The sequence below is a fragment of the Neoarius graeffei genome, chromosome 23 (genome assembly GCF_027579695.1).
Source record: "Neoarius graeffei isolate fNeoGra1 chromosome 23, fNeoGra1.pri, whole genome shotgun sequence".
Classification (NCBI taxonomy): Eukaryota; Metazoa; Chordata; class Actinopteri; order Siluriformes; family Ariidae; genus Neoarius; species Neoarius graeffei.
The window spans coordinates 48,124,290-48,141,789 of NC_083591.1; the positions used below are offsets into that span (position 1 = coordinate 48,124,290).

At 42.5% G+C, this 17,500-nt stretch overlaps 1 protein-coding gene across 1 annotated transcript in view; it reads left to right on the plus strand.

The window, feature by feature from the left end:
• The window catches only part of arhgap45a (Rho GTPase activating protein 45a), an 81,636-nt gene that overhangs the window by 1,556 nt on the left and 62,580 nt on the right, over nt 1-17,500 (plus strand). The window contains exon 2 of the mRNA XM_060906300.1: nt 3,151-3,508. Coding sequence (XP_060762283.1) covers nt 3,151-3,508 — 358 coding nt within the window. The remainder of the gene's footprint in view (nt 1-3,150; nt 3,509-17,500) is intronic.

Here is a 17,500-nt window from a genome sequence, read left to right on the forward strand (position 1 = left end):
TAATATTTAGCAGAAGAATCGTCGAGTTTTTACATTTCTTACTTTTAGAAATAACCTGGAAAATTATCTACAACATGAAAAATAAGTGTTTATGTTATGGCCTTATGGCTTTAATGATTAGCACAAGTGTAGGAAGCAGCTTATAAAAACATACACACACTTTATATTTATTTATTTATTTATAAGAAGGTCCGGGTTCGAGCCCCGTGGCTGGTGAGGGCCTTTCTGTGTGGAGTTTGCATGTTCTCCCCGTGTCCGCGTGGGTTTCCTCCGGGTGCTCCGGTTTCCCCCACAGTCCAAAGACATGCAGGTTAGGTTAACTGGTGACTCTAAATTGAGCGTAGGTGTGAATGTGAGTGTGAATGGTTGTCTGTGTCTATGTGTCAGCCCTGTGATGACCTGGCGACTTGTCCAGGGTGTACCCCGCCTTTCGCCCGTAGTCAGCTGGGATAGGCTCCAGCTTGCCTGCGACCCTGTAGAAGGATAAAGCGGCTAGAGATAATGAGATGAGATGAGATCTCAATGAACACAAACAATTTCCAAAATGTTGACAAGACAAAGTTTAATATAACATCTGTTTAACTTATAACATGAAAGTAAAGTTAATAATATATCTTAGATTACACATTTTTCAGTTTTACTCAAATTAGGGTGGTGCAAAAATGAGTACACCCCACAACAAAAACTACTACATCTAGTACTTTGTATGGCCGCCATGATTTTTAATAACAGCCCCAAGTCTTCTAGGCATGGAATGAACAAGTTGGCGACATTCTGCAACATCAATCTTTTTCCATTCTTCAACAATGACCTCTTTTAGTGACTGGATGCTGGATGGAGAGTGATGCTCAACTTGTCTCTTCAGAATTCCCCATAGGTGTTCGATTGGGTTCAGATCAGGAGACATACTTGGCCACTGAATCACTTTCACCCTGTTCTTCTTCAGAAATCCAACAGTGGCCTTAGATGTGTGTTTAGTCATGTTGGAAAAGTGCATGACAACCAAGGGCACGGAGTGATGGTAGCATCTTCTCTTTCAGTATAGAGCAATACATCTGTGAATTCATGATGCCATCAATGAAATGCAGCTCCCCGACACCAGCAGCGCTCATGCAGCCCCACATAAGGACACTGCCACCACCATGTTTCACTGGAGGCACCATGCATTTTTCTTTGTATTCCTCACCTTTGCGACGCCATACAGTTTTGAAGCCATCAGTTCCTAAAACATTTATCTTGGTCTCATCACTCCAGAGTATAGAGTCCCAGTAGTCTTCATCTTTGTCAGCATGGGCCCTGGCAAACTCTAGGCGGGCTTTTTTGTGCCTGGGCTTTAGGAGAGGCTTCTTTCGTGGACGGCATCCATGCATGCCATTCCTCTGCAGAGTACGCCGTATTGTGTCACGGGAAATAGTCACCCCAGTTTGGCTTTCTACTTCTTTAGATAACTGCAGTGAACTTGCATGCCGATTTTCTTCAACCCTTCTCATCAGAAGACGCTCCTGTCGAGGTGTTAACTTCCGTGGATGACCTGGACGTCTCTGTGAGATGGTTGCAGTTCCATCTTTCTTAAATTTTTGTACCACTTTTGCTACAGTATTCTGACTGATAAGTAAAGCTTTGCTGATCTTCTTGTAGCCTTCACCTTTGTGGTGTAAAGAAATGATTTTCTTCGGGGAATTCTGAAGAGACAAGTTGAGCATCACTCTCCATTCAGCATCCAGGCACTAAAAGAGCTCATTGTTGAAGAATGGAAAAAGATTGATGTTGCAAAATGTCGCCAACTTGTTCATTCCATGCCTAGAAGACTTGGTGCTGTCATTAAAAATCATGGAGGCCATACAAAGTACTAGATGTAGTAGTTTTTGTTGTGGGGTGTACTCATTTTTGCACCACCCTAATTTGAGTAAAACTGAAAAAATGTGTAATCTAAGTTATATTATTAACCTTACTTTCACGTTATAAGTTAAACAGATGTTATATTAAACTTTGTCTTGTCAACATTTTGGAAATTGTTTGTGTTCATTGAGATATTGTTTAAAATGTTACTTTTCAAAGGGGGTGTACTCATTTACGCTCAGCACTGTATGTATATATATATGGCCTCTGGTCCAGAATGCTTGTGTTTGTATTTTCTCACCTAATTTTACAATTCTTATGACCCATTCCTTGATAGCTATGATCAACAATTCCTTGACTCTCCTCCCCAATCACACACAAGGATGTGAGCGATGATTAGGCGGGGTCAAACTTATAGAGTTACCAGTCTCCTGACCAAGACACGGCAAGAATACATGGCACTATGATTGTCTAATCTGTCATGGCGACCATTGTGAAAGACAAAAATATCGTGTAGTCTGATCCCAGCATTAGAGAGCTAATCTGAGAAAAATCTGACTTAATTCACCTTTAAAAGTCATATGTTTTACCGGTTGAGTCACTGTTACCACGCAGAATTTGATTATTTCTTGATAAAAGCACATTTTCTAATTCCTCCACTTTGTAAATGATTCCAATTACCATAACATTTTCAAACTAATGTATTCATATTAACCTGCGGTTTGAACGACGGCCAGTACTAACCTCAGAGCTGCAGGTTCTGACCAATCAGATTCAAGAAAACTACAACGCTGTGAATCAAATGTGTACATCGGTGCACTTGTTTTAACAAGCATGAGCATGTATAACCATTTTTATGGTTTTTAGACGTACACTGTAAAACCCGATAAGGTCACTGAGCTCAAAAATTTTATTGAAACCGATTACGTAAAAATTTTTGAGGTGACAAATTTTTTAAGGTAAGATTTCTTAAAAATTACACTATAGTTACACTTAACTGTAATTTTTAAGAAATCTTACCTTAAAAAATTTGTTACTTACCTCAAAAATTTTTACGTAATCGGTTTCAATAAAATTTTTGAGCTCAGTGACCTTATCGGGTTTTACAATGTATAGATTTGCTTTTCATTTCAGCCCGGCTATGCATTTCCATTGTCACCTGATCACCATTCATTCAATATTCACTGCAGACCACAGAACTAATCCATCCATCTTGTTCTTTTAATCCATTATTCCATCTCATCCCATTTATTCTCTCTTTTTCTCTCTCTCTGTCCATCCATTTTTTTCCTCCCCAATGTGTAAATCCAGCTCTCGGTTCTTCAGGAGCAGCCTCAGAGAGACACTATCGATGGTGTGTCCACACTGGCACTGCCAGATTTGGCGGGTCTGGTCTCATGTCCCAACACACCCTCCACTGTCCACGTTAAACACCTGGCATCACCCACTGCCACCCTGAAGCGCTCTACAGCACTTAGCCGCCATGCCAGCGCTGCAGGGTTTCCTTTTCAGACTGCCGGGACCTGGGGCTTCAACAGGAACCAAGGAAAGGGGTCTGAGAGCACTGAGGGGACCGCCATCGACGTAGAGGACATCCCACCTTTACTGAGGGACGTGGCACGCTTCGCAGAGGCTGTGGAGAAGCTCAAGGATGTGGTGCTGTGCGAAGGTGGGTTTAAATGTTGTTGTTTTTTCCTGATTTTCTGGTAGAAAGGTTTCAAAAAGTTCAATTGAGGTCAGGTGGACAATACATCCTTCTCAGCAATGACCTTCATGGGGTCAGCGCTCATCTACATTCAGTACCCAGAGACTGTAAATAAGGAGAAAAGCATCAATTTAGCACACCATGAAAAGTGAAGCTCTTTCTCCAAAGTATAGACAAAGTTAAGTTTATTAGAAGGATGAATCATCTCATTTTCACGGGGGCCCTTAATAGAAGTACATTTAAAAAAAATGCAAGGTATAAAAGATAAAAAGGTTAGGTTCATTTGTCATTCATGTCAGGAGTTCTCGTTCGGTGAATGAAACCCTAACAATAAGACTCACAATAATTAGCAATGTAAAAAATGCTGCATTTGAATGAAACATATGTTGTATATGTAATAATTTTAAATGCATCAAAAATTGCATGGCCGTATTTATGCGGTCTGATTTGTGGCCTAGTTTTGCTCTCGTAGCTCAAGATGCTTAATCAAAACAGGTGACATGTTTGCATTTGAACAAGGGATCATTTAAAATACAAACCCCATTTCTAGAAAAGTTGGAATATTTTCAAAATGCAATAAAAAACAAAAATCTGTGACTGGTTAATTCAGGTAAAACGTCATTTAACTGGCAAAAGTGCAAAGAAAATATTTTCAATAGTTTTACTGACCAACTTAATTGTATTTTGTAAATATAAACAAAGTTAGAATTTGGTGCCTGCAGAAAACACACACAAAGTTGGGACAGAGGCGTTATTACCATTGTATTACATCACCTTTCCTTTCAGTAACATTTTTTAATCGTATGGGATCTGAGGACACGGACTGTTGCAGTTTTGCAATCTGAATTTCTGTCCATTCTCGCTTGAGGCAAGACTTCAGGTGCTCAACAGTCCGTGGTCGCTGTTGTCTGATTCTCCTCTTCAATAGGAGATGCATCTGGACTGGCAGCAGGCCAGTCAAGCGCACGCACTCTGTGTCTCAGAAGCCACGCTGTTGTAGCCCGTGCAGAACGAAGCTTGGCATTGTCCTGCTGAAATAAGCATGGACTTCCTGGGAAGAGAAGCTGCCTTGATGGCAACATGTCTCTCTCAAATCCCCATATACGCCTCCGCATCAGTGGTACCTTCACACACATGCACCTCACCCATACAGTGGGCACTGATGCCCCTCATACCTCACACCTTTCTCTGATAACAAACTGGATGGTCGTGTTCACCATTGGCATGGAGAACTCGGCATCCGGTTTTCCCGAAAACAAGCTGCAGTGTTGACTCATCTGACCACAGCACATGGTTCCACTGTCTTTTGGTTCATCTGAGATGAGTTCAGGCCCAGAGAAATCGGTGTTGTTTCTGCAGAGAATTGACGAACGACTTCCTCCTTGTGTAATACAGTTTCAGGTTGCATTTCTGGATGCAGCGGTGGACTGTGTTCAGTGACAACCAGATCATCTAATACAGTGGGGGAAATAAGAAGTTTAAAAGACCACTGGAATCGTAAAAGTGCATAAGAAGTATGAGAAAAAGTACTGAATTGTAAAACAGTCAGGATTTATTTAAAAAAAAATTTTTTTGATAACTGAGAACAGTTCTTTGAATTTGACTCATCCTTTAGGGTTGGATAGGATTTCAAGTTTAGACGCTTTTTATATATGAACTAGACACCATTCTGGCTCTTTCTAGAAATCATAAACTTTTATTAAAGGTTATTAACCTTTTAACTCATCTCATCTCATTATCTGTAGCCGCTTTATCCTGTTCTACAGGGTCGCAGGCAAGCTGGAGCCTATCCCAGCTGACTACGGGCGAAAGGCGGGGTACACCCTGGACAAGTCGCCAGGTCATCACAGGGCTGACCCATAGACACAGACAACCATTCACACTCACATTCACACCTACGGTCAATTTAGAGCCACCAGTTAACCTAACCTGCATGTCTTTGGACTGTGGGGGAAACCGGAGCACCCGGAGGAAACCCACGGGGAGAACATGCAAACTCCGCACAGAAAGGCCCTCGCCGGCCACGGGGCTCGAACCCAGACCTTCTTGCTGTGAGGCGACAGCGCTAACCACTACACCACCGTGCCGCCCCACCTTTTAACTCGAATGACTGTATTTGTTTTCAGATGTTGCTTTTTTTCTGTTTCCATGGTGATAAAGAGGAAGGAAAGGAACGGTGTGTCAAATGTTTGTGTTGCGATTTGTAGCTCGAGAACACACACGCACACACACGTTATACCAGCCTACCTGCTCTCTGAAGCTTCGAGTTTCTTTAGAGTAATAAAACTAGCAATAAGATTCAAATGGAATGTGTATAAAATGAAAAAAAAACCACACAACACGTAGCCTTTGGTACTTTGGTCACTTTTTAAAGTGATCTTATTAAGTAGGATGGAGCCCATAAACAGGTGGTGCTAAATTAAGGAAGTATAACTTATTGTCTTCACCCTTATAGTCTGTAATCTTTCCTGAATTATCTGGAATTCAAAAAAAGGAACAAATTTCTGGTGGGCATGTTGAAGGCCAAGCAGCATTCACTCAACAGTTCGTCAGGTCTGACGCACTTCCTATAAGCCCAGCTATTTTCATCAACACTGCTTCCTGTTTACATTTTCCTGCCTGGGCTGGTCATAGAGACAGAAGCACGTCAGTATCGCATGGGACTTTACTTGACAAATCCCCCGTGTAGGTCCCCCTCAAACCCAGCCAAACCATCAAAGAGTGACTGAAACTGAGAGACAGTTAGTGACCGTGAACTGAAGGTGAATGAAAACTGACAGGGAATTGAAGGAAATGTCAGTGGGGTAAAATAAAGAAAGCTGTTTGTTCTAGTAATGCAGCATCATGGTACGTTTCAGTTTCAGTATTGCACAGTATTGTGGCTTTCTGAGGTCATCGCATTCATCATTCATCATCATCGTTGTCTCCACAAACACTGTGGAATTGTTGCACTAACCAAGTCCTTCGTGAGAAAGTCCCAGCAAGACTCATAACAACAATCAGAATCATGTGGTACGGTCAGAAGAGAGCAGAAGCTTATGTGCTAAGCCTTATGAGCATGGTCAACATGTCAACAAGAAGAAGGAAAAGCACCCACACATACCATGGAGGTGGTTCATCATTAATGTTTTTGGTCGACTGGGATCTAAAGATTTCTGATTAACAGCAGGATATTATTACCTCAAACCTGGTTAAGGGCCCGGTCCGACAACCAAGGGCGCAGATGGCACTGGGGACGGGGGGGACATGTCCCTCCCCCCCCCCAGATTTATAGTGACACCGTCTGGAGGTCTGCACGGGTCAGATATTTCAGTCCCGCTCCCGCCCGCACCCGCATTGTACAGTCCCGCTCCCGCCCGCTCCCGCAAAGAATTATGATTTTCAGTCCCGTTCCCGCCCGCGCCTGCCATATTTTGTCCCGCTCCTGCCCGCAAATCCCGCATGATGCAGATGTTCGCGTTATTTCTCACGAAAGTTCTTGTCTTGACACAGCGTGATGTGCCCCGCCCCCTACTTTGAGTGGATTTGAGCATAAATATCTACAGCTCACGTTCACGTTTGTTATTATTTACCTTGTTTCTGAATTCGGAATGTTGAAATGGCAACATGTAGACCTAATAATAATAATTATTTAAGTAGGCTAATCATTTAAGTATGCGCTCTCCCATGGTGCATAGAGCTCTGCTCTTCTGCCATGATCGGAGATCTCAAACACGGAAGAGGAAAGGAATCGGAAACGTACGAGAGATATTTATCCTCTCCTGGATCAGAATCAGAATTCTGATGACCAGCTCATCTAAGGTGTCATTGAGGCATCATGTTAGTGTGGGTCACTGGAGGCTGGGTGTGAACGGCAAGTCATTAGAGTGATCAAAGGATTGTCCGTTAGGGTGATCAATGGCAATCTGACTCTCTCTGCAAATTTAGGCATCTTAAAATGTTTTTATTAATGCCAAATAAAATATCCAGCACAAATTATATATGATAGACATAAATTAATAATTTATAAATTTTATTTTAAACACGTTTTTAGTTAGCGGGACTGCAGCTTATCACCGATCCCGCCCGCGCCCGCATTGTGCACTCCCGCTCCCGCCCGCGCCCGCAATGAGCTTTCAAAATTTGTCCCGCGCCGCACTGCTTTGCGCCGGGTCCCGCGGGACTCCCGTGGGAGTGCAGGGCTCTAACACCGTCCCTACGTAAGGCGCCAAACATAGGTAGAAAAAGTGAGGATTAATGTTCCGTTAGATAGACTAACTTCCATTGCAGCACAAAGTTGAAATGGCAGCAGCAGTAGCCTTGTCTGTGATCAATCCACATTACACCGATTCAAGAAGGGGAAAGGCTGGAGCAGATCCTTGCAGAGTTGGGAAAGCAAGGTGTTCAATTTTCCACGTAATTCTGGGTTAATAACACTGCACAGCTCATCCATTTGATCGCAACGGTGTTTCTGCTGCGACTAATGGTGCGTTCAGTTGTACTCGTAAGTTGGAAGTTTGAAGTCAGAGAAGCATTGAAATCCAGCATCTACCAGCATAAACGTTGGGGTTTTCGTTCCATTTCATTAACTGTCCAATTTTTTTTCGAATTCCATGTTCCATGAAGTCCCAGTTTTTAAACTGGGAAGCGGCGGAGAGATGTTTTTGGGACCTGTTGAGTCTGCTTCTAGACGGTAAATTTGTTTGGCTGCAGAGGGAAATTTTTTTTCGATCAATTTTGTTTATTGGAAAAAATACTTTTTATTTTTATTTGTGTGAATCTGTTGTTCAAGTGTTTATACTTCTGTTTTCATACACATTTTATGTTTCTAATCATTTACATGAAGGCACGAGTGTGAATCATTTCAGTTTTATTTTGCTATTCATTTTTGGACATTTCCCTTTTTGTTAGAAGGTACAGTTAAAGTTTCTGTGATGAGATTCTTCATCCTGCTGAGATCAGCAAATGTTTAAATAAAACACGCAGAAGACATGAAGTTTTGGAGCGTGATTAACATACCAGACAAATAACAATTTGATCATGTATGGCTAGTGTTGACCTAGCCTGGCTAACGCGACTTCAAAGCTCTCCGAGCATTTGGTCTGGCCAAGCTATTAAGCCAAACCATTTCCCAAAGCGCGTGGTTGACCCGCCTCCCTGAAATGCCTCAGTTTGCTACTGGTCGAAGCCAGAAAAGGCTGTGACGAAGCTTAAACCAATCACATCACTCTTTCCTCTGACGTATGTGACGCGACGGAAACTGCTTGAGTAACAGGAAGAAGAAGGAGGAGCTGAAGAGGACGATAATAACACGAGCAGAAATGGAGAGAAACTACTTTTGTCGAACATGTAAAGTTAACATGCGAGTGGCGGGTGTATATTCGCATTGTAGTGTCTTATTTGAAAGAAGGACAAAGCCGGATTCTGTAAACAATCTATGGCTTCCGGTCGCAGTTCTACTACGTCAGTGCCTTGAACACGCCTCTACCCAGGGCCGTTGGAGATGCTCAAAGTTGATTGGTTCCCGATTTTTCGGGAGCTTGGAAATGCTGTAGATAGCCTGCCTGGCCAGAGTAAGCTCGCAACAGGCCCTCGTGTTGCGTCACGCTTAGGATGGGCGGGCCCAGGCTAGTGTTGACCAGGTAGGCCTTTGTCTACCAATGTTCATTCAGTTAGAAAACTCACAATTCTAATGTATATTGAAGCTTCAGTATATTACACTGTAAAACCCGATAAGGTCACTGAGCTCAAAAATTTTATTGAAACCGATTACGTAAAAATTTTTGAGGTAACTTAAATTTTTTAAGGTAAGATTTCTTAAAAATTACACTATAGTTACACTTAACTGTAATTTTTAAGAAATCTTACCTTAAAAAATTTAAGTTACCTCAAAAATTTTTACGTAATCGGTTTCAATAAAATTTTTGAGCTCAGTGACCTTATCGGGTTTTGCAGTGTATATATATATATGCATTTACACAAAATGGAATCATTTGCTGACAGCTCATTCCCCCCCAGTTCAAAAATCCTATCTGCGCCCCTGTCGACAACACCGATGACTAGAACTATCCCGATAACTACAACTATGCCTGAATTTAGTTCCAGTCTGGAGCAGTCACACCACACCTTTAATAATCCCGACTATAATATCGCTTGGTCCTGACACTCAGGGAATTAAATGCATGCAGCTTAGGAAGTTTTATCCAAGTAGTTCACATTATTCCAGGTCGTACTGTACAGCTTGGACTTCAGAACAACCCATGTACACACTCCAATGGTTGATATAATACAGATAGGTCAGGGTAGCCTGGCAAACCAGACTAAATGTGAATATTTAGTCTGGTCTCGGTCGTAGACATTTCCGAAGGGTGTGGGTAGGAACAACCCGTTGTCTTTCAAACAGTCTCTGTGCGTATAGGCCAACACTCTGACCAATCAGCGCGACAGTGACTGTGACGTAGTCAGAGCGACAGAAAGCAGTGGGGGAGCCAGCTGGTAGATCAGACTTTTGCCATAGCCGGTCGGCAAAACAGCGAAAACGTCCTTCTTGAAAAGGAATGAGCGGAAAGCCTCTTCCTGCTCATGTTTCAATGAAAACTCCAAGTCTAATTCTTCTAAAACTGATTCCAAAGCGGAGTCAAATGAGCGCTGTTCAATAGCCGTAGCCATCTTTCCTGTTGTGCTTTCTCCAGCATCGCGCAGCTTTGTCGTCACTCCTGCAAAAGCCCGCCCAAAGAATCCAAACAAAAACCTTGCGTTGTGATTGGTGGGCACGATTTGATGCCCGGGGTGTGTTGTTGATATGGTCCGAGGCTAGACCCACTCGTAGGCAAAAATATTTTTGGCCGCTAGGCGGGTGGGTCTAGTTTACTAGGCTAAGCTCAGGGATAAAAAAGCATACAAAATACGGAGCGGTTACGGATTTTAATACGAATGCATCACAGATGCTAATAATTTACAGATCGGTCACAGACGTTTCAGTAGATTACAGACTGGTTACGGATTTCTTACGGACAGATGATGCATCACGGATAAAAAATAAAATAAAAAATTAAGAAGTCTCAAACAATTAAATGTTTGGACTGCCGAAGTTCATCATTAAAACATCTTACCTGCATTTATATGTTTATCTTTATTAGTTTACTATTGATATTTCACAGAAAATCACATATCCGTGAATAAAAGATCCGTGCGTATTATATTTTTTTATTTACTCTGAATCTGTATTCCGTGACTTCATGATGCAACAAGGATGTAGAAGGATCTCATCTCATCTCATTATCTCTAGCCGCTTTATCCTGTTCTACAGGGTCGCAGGCGAGCTGGAGCCTATCCCAGCTGACTACGGGCGAAAGGCGGGGTACACCCTGGACAAGTCACCAGGTCATCACAGGGCTGACACCTAGACACAGACAACCATTCACACTCACATTCACACCTACGCTCAATTTAGAGTCACCAGTTAACCTAACCTGCATGTCTTTGGACTGTGGGGGAAACCGGAGCACCCGGAGGAAACCCACGCGGACACGGGGAGAACATGCAAACTCCACACAGAAAGGCCCTCGCCGGCCCCGGGGCTCGAACCCAGGACCTTCTTGCTGTGAGGCGACAGCACTAACCACTACACCACCGTGCCGCCATGTAGAAGGATACCTGGGGTAAAATTGGACGTGCTCAGACAACGTCACATGTAAACAATTACCTGATTGGTCAGATGTTTATTGGATCGGGTCCAGGCCTGGAAAAATCGCTCCAGAAGCAATTCCACTGATACGGATAAACCCAGGCCTGGGATATACACTATATTGCCGAAAGTATTTGCTCACCCATCCAAATTATCGGAATCAGGTGTTCCAATCACTTCCATGGCCACAGGTGTATAAAATCAAGCACCTAGGCATGCAGACTGTTTTTACAGTTTGGAGCTGGCCCCTTCCTCTTCCAACATGACTGTGCACAAAGCAAGGTCCATAAAGACATGGATGACAGAGTCTGGTGTGGATGAACTTGACTGGCCTGCACAGAGTCCTGACCTCAACCCGATAAAACACCTTTGGGATGAATTAGAGCGGAGACTGAGAGCCAGGCCTTCTCGTCCAACATCAGTGTGTGACCTCACAAATGCGCTTCTGGAAGAATGGTCAAAAATTCCCATAAACACACTCCTCCTAAACCTTGTGGACAGCCTTCCCAGAAGAGTTGAAGCTGTTCTAGCTGTAAAGGGTGGACCGACGTCACATTGAACCCTATGGATTAGGAATGGGATGTCACTTAAGCTCATATGTGAGTCAAGGCAAGTGAGCAAATACTTTTGGCAATATAATGTAGGTGGGGCTAAGGTTATCAGTCTGGTGTGAGCAGCAACCACATAAACTGCAACGGGACTGATTTATTTATAGTTATATTTCAGTATTGTGGGACCGGGCCTTAAGACTTGACTGTAGATAAATCGTGGGTGGCACGGTCACCTCACAGCAAGAAGGTTCTGGGTTTGAACCCGGCGAGGGCCTTTCTGTGCAGAGTTTGCATGTTCTCCCCGTGTCTGCGTGGGTTTCCTCCGAGTGCTCCAGTTTCCCAGAGACATGCAGTAAGGTTAACATGGGGCGGCCTTGGGCTGAAGTGCCCTTGAGCAAGGTACCGAACCCCTGACTGCTCCCCGGGCGCTCTAGTGTGGCTGCTTACTGCTCTGTGTGTGTGTGTGTGTGTGTGTGTGTGTGTGTGTGTGTGTGTGTGTGTGTGTGTGTGTGTGTGTGTGTGTGTTCACTGCTTCAGATGGGTTAAATGCAGAGGATGAATTTCACTGTGCTTGAAGTGTGCATGCGACAAATAAAGGTTTCTTCTTTTAAAAGGATAACGTTCCTGATGAATGAATGAATGAATTATTTAGTGGCAGAAGAGACATTCAAATGAGCAGGGGTGCCAATAGTTTTTGACATGGCCGTTTTTGCAGAATATTTTTCCACCATTTTATAATTAAAGCACTAAAATGAAACATTTGCATACAAAACATCCATGGGTTCAAGCTTGGAACCCCATTTCTTGCGTATGTTTTTAATAGATATTAATTATCGCTCATTTTCATAAAGAATACGAATAACAATGAAATGTGTTTAATTTTTCAGAACATAAAAGACTTTATTCAACCCAAACCCGATTATGCATGTTAAGTGCACCTGAGGGTTTGAGAGTAGCTTTTATCATTAAAGTGTTCATTAATATTCAGCCAGTGGTGACCGGGCGGCTCTTCCTGAGCTCTGGAGAGATAAAGTGTAATCTCACCGACAGTTACAACAGGAAATTCACTGCACTTCTGTAAGTCACTCTGGATACGAACTTCTGCTAAACGCTGCGAATGGAAAGTTCCTTTAACTTTATAACAGTAGACTTGTGTACCTTCAACAACACATGAAAAAAAAAAGTCACATCCTACAGATCGGCGCCGTCTGTGTGTACAAGTGTGACTGTGTGTGAAACAGAGAGAAACCATTAACTGAAAAATGAGGTCCTACTACAGAGATTATGATCACTGACTCTGTGTTTGACTGTTAAAGTCCGCCATTGTTTTCATCTGCTGCTGTAGCATCATTCAGTCATGTGACTTCGTGTGTGTGTGTGTGTGTGTGTGTGTGTGTGTGTGTGTGTGTGTGTGTGTGTGTGCGTGCATGGGGTGGGGTACAGAAAGAAAAAAAACTAATACAAGGAAAAAGGTACAAGAAAGAAAGAAAGAAAGAAAGAAAGAAAGAAAGAAAGAAAGCTAGTCAGTGAGAGGAAGAAAGAAAGAGGCAGTTTCATATCAGAGGGCGATGGAGATTAATATCAGAGAACTGGAGCTATTGACCTGGAGATGTTGAGATTTTCATTTGGAGTGACAAAGTTGGACAGGATTAGAAATGAGAATATCAGAGGGACGGGACGTGTAGGACGTCTTGGAGACAAAGTGAGAGAGGTGAGGGTGAGATGGTTTGGACATGTACAGAGGAGGGATCCAGGGTACGTTGGAGATGGAGTTGCCAGGTAGAAGGAAAAGATGAAGAGCAAAGATGAGATGAATGGATGTGGTGAAGGAGGACATGAGGACGGTTGGTGTGACAGAAGAAGATACGGAGGACAGGAGGAGATGGAGGGACATTATCTGCTGTGGTGACCCCTAATGGGAACAATTGAAGGAAGAAGATGATAATGATTAATTTCAGAGGCAGGCTAATATCAAAGGCAAATGTAGATTCATTTCAGAGGCAGATTAATATTGGAGACAGATGTGGATTGTATCAGAGAAGGTTAACGTCAGAGGCAGATTAATATCAAAGGCAGATGTAGATTACTATCAGAGGCAAATTGATATCAAAATCAGATTAATATCAAAGGCAGATATGGATTAATATCAGAGGCAGATAAAAGTCAGAGGCAGATGTGGATTAATATCAGAGGCAGACTAATATCAGAGGCAGATGTGAGTTAATAACGGAGGAAGATTAAGATCAGAGGCAGATTAAGAGCAGAAGCAGATGTGGATTTATAACAGAGGTAGATCTGGATTAATATCAGAGGCAGATTAAGATTAGAGGCAGATATGGATTAATATTAGTGGCAGATTAAGATCAGATATAGATAACTATCAGAAGCAAATGTGGATAAATATCAGTGACAGATTAAGATCAGAGGCAGATCTGGATTAATATCAGAGGCAGATTAATATTAGAGGCAGATATGGATTAATATCAGAGGCAGATTAATATTAGAGGCAGATATGGATTAATATTAGAGGCAGATTAAGATCAGAGGCAGAGGTAGATAAGCATCAGAGGCCAGTGTGGATTAATATCGGAGGCAGATTAAGATTAGAGTCAGATGTGGATTACGATCAGAGGAAGTTTTGCGGAAACACAGAGCAGTTCTCTGTATCACATGTCACACTGTATGAAAATGCCTGTTTCCTGGTAATACACTACTACTTGGATATTTGTTTCTTTATAACCACAACGAGTGATGATTGTCGTAGGATCTTGTGGTCAGAGATGTTCGCATGTTCTCAGTCCCTGCTTTGTCTACAAAAAACTCCTCGACTCATGTATTGCTTTAAGAAGTTACTCTGTGACTCAGAGACTCCTGAGCGTCTACAGTGACGTGTGTGCTGTGTGAGGGACGAGCAGACTGTCGGGGACGTTCCCCTTTCACACAGATCAGCATCACTGTGGAAAAGATGAGGAGCTGGAGCAGATACTGTGGCTCTCTGGAGCTGAGAGGTGTCGGATGTTACAGGCTGTAAGCGGTGCAGTCTTCGTCCCAGTACACGCTTTTCGGTCATCAGGATGTCAGGTGATAGTTAAAAAAAATAAAAACATCCACGGTGTGTTTGCTGTCTGAAGTCGTCTTTAGTTTTGTGATCAACGAAAGAGTAAAAGAAGCTCTTTGGCTCATTTTGAAGTGGATCAGATGAGCAATTGTTTAAAAATGTAGCATGCCTTTTTTTTTTTTTGGTTTTGCATTTTTCTAGATGCCCCCCACATGAAAGATGCATTTCTGTGATTAAAGCGAACAGCACAAAGACCTTGCTGTGAAACAGAACAACTTCCTTTGTTTCCCAGGAGAGGATGAGATTTCAGTAGCCCGAGCCGAACTCCGCACTTTCGTAACACGGCTTTACTGGCGTGAAGTAATATCAGGGTTTCCTTTGTTCTTGTTTGCTGACTACAAATGTTGGGCCTGTCGTATTCATGAACTCGCTTAGAACTTTGTTGACTCTAGTAATCATTATAATTATCTTCGACCAAAATCCCAAATCTTGCCCTTGAGCGTTTGTGTCAAAGGCCCTGGGTGTGCTTGAGGTTAAATACAGTTGCGTAAGCCACATGCACAAGCCACATTTATGTGAAAAGGCAGATCCAGAGGAAGAGAGGCCAGTCTTTACATTACTTCCTCATGTAGTCTAAAGATCTGTGCGCTTACTAGAGACTTTATTTCGAGTGTTTTCTGTGTTTGAACATATTTGTGCCGGTCGGAGTCGTTAGATCTTTATATACGAGAAAGAAACTTTGAGTATCAACCAATATCGATACTCATATTTCATAATTTTTTAGCCAATATTTTTATTTTTTCTTGAAAAACTATTGCTGCAAATATATGTGACTGGGAGCGAAATGGGCATACTTTCTCTCCCCTGTCAATCACACTGACACTAGCCAATCACAGGTGTCTGTGAGCTCATGTATGCGGAAGAGGGCAGAAAGCACTGTCCTACTGTGTGTACCGTCCTCAGCTGGTTTCTGTCGTATTATAGAGGAGAGCTGGATGGTGGGTGGGAGCTGGCAGGTGATCAACCTGGCAAGAAAAATGGGAATAATGATAATAACAAGTTGAGATCTGGCGTGGGATAACCACTCGAGATGAGGGCAGATGGAGTCTCTTGGCAGTAAATATAAAACACAAACACATTCATAAAATGTAATGTCTTCTCAATAAAACTCATACCGCGTCGGCCATCGTGCGGGTCCACAAGGGCCGCGTCCCTCAGAGAGGAACCAGTCTGGGGTCGAAAAATCTGCTACCGGAGCAAACTCTTCCATCAAAAGTGAGACACCTGGTCACTGAAACTGGATAAACTCCAACGTTGGCCCAAGTGACTCTCCATCAAACCAACCAGTCAGACGAAAATAGATTACATGGACTTGCAAAGCGTATGAGCAAGCAATGACGACATTTTACTCTGCACTTGAAAATCCAGGGAAAAACATCATGGCATCATTTCTGACCATAGGTTGAGACCCGGAAGGAAATGTGCATATAAGAGCAATCAAAGGAAACTGATATAATAATAATAATAATCTCATCTCTAGCCGCTTTATCCTGTTCTACAGGGTCGCAGGCAAGCTGGAGCCTATCCCAGCTGACTACGGGCGAAAGGCGGGGTACACCCTGGACAAGTCGCCAGGTCATCACAGGGCTGACACATAGACACAGACAACCATTCACACTCACATTCACACCTACGCTCAATTTAGAGTCACCAGTTAACCTAACCTGCATGTCTTTGGACTGTGGGGGAAACCGGAGCACCCGGAGGAAACCCACGCGGACACGGGGAGAACATGCAAACTCCACACAGAAAGGCCCTCGCCAGCCACAGGGCTCGAACCCAGAACCTTCTTGCTGTGAGGCGACAGCGCTAACCACTACACCACCGTGCCGCCCAATAATAATAATAATAATACATTTTATTTTTTAAGTAAAGCACTTCACTTAAAAAAACAGGTATAATTAACAGTTATTCCACAAAATTGAGTGATACGTGAGCTGATAGCGGCTATAAAGCATGTACGACAAGATTAAGTCTTACAATTCTCTCCACATTCACTGAGTTTTGATAAACGGAGCATTTTTATTTTCTGCAAATACGATAAATAAAAACTTTATACAAAATGTCCGACGAAATCATTTCCGCTTAGAATGTAAACAAACTGGCGAAATGACGAGCAATTTGTGAAAAATGCGATGATGATGATGATGATAATAATTCTTGAAAATTTTTTTAGAAAGATACGTTCTTACCATCACATACTTTTATTCCATATTTTGTTGCTTTTTTTTTGTTTTGGGGGTTTTGTTTTCGAGTAGAGTTTTTATATCGTCCTCGGTTGGTTCAGCAGCGCGCGCCGCCATTTTCTTTTTCTCTACTCATGGTATATGAGCTGATAGCTTAGTCATAGAGTAGCCAATCAGAGCGCACGATTGGTAATATCCAGTGAATGTGGACAATATAAAGCTAGTTATCCACTACATAAAAAAAAAACCCTTGGAACTAGTTCATAATATAAATTCCCCAATTAATCAGATGACTATCATTCAACTTCCAGCCAAATTACAGAACAAATATGTACCTGACTTGTTCAGCAAAAAAAAAGCTAAAACCCCATCAGTCCTAAATCCTAAATCAATTTTCCTCTTATTGTTCCTCAAAATATTGGAGTCTAGGGAGAG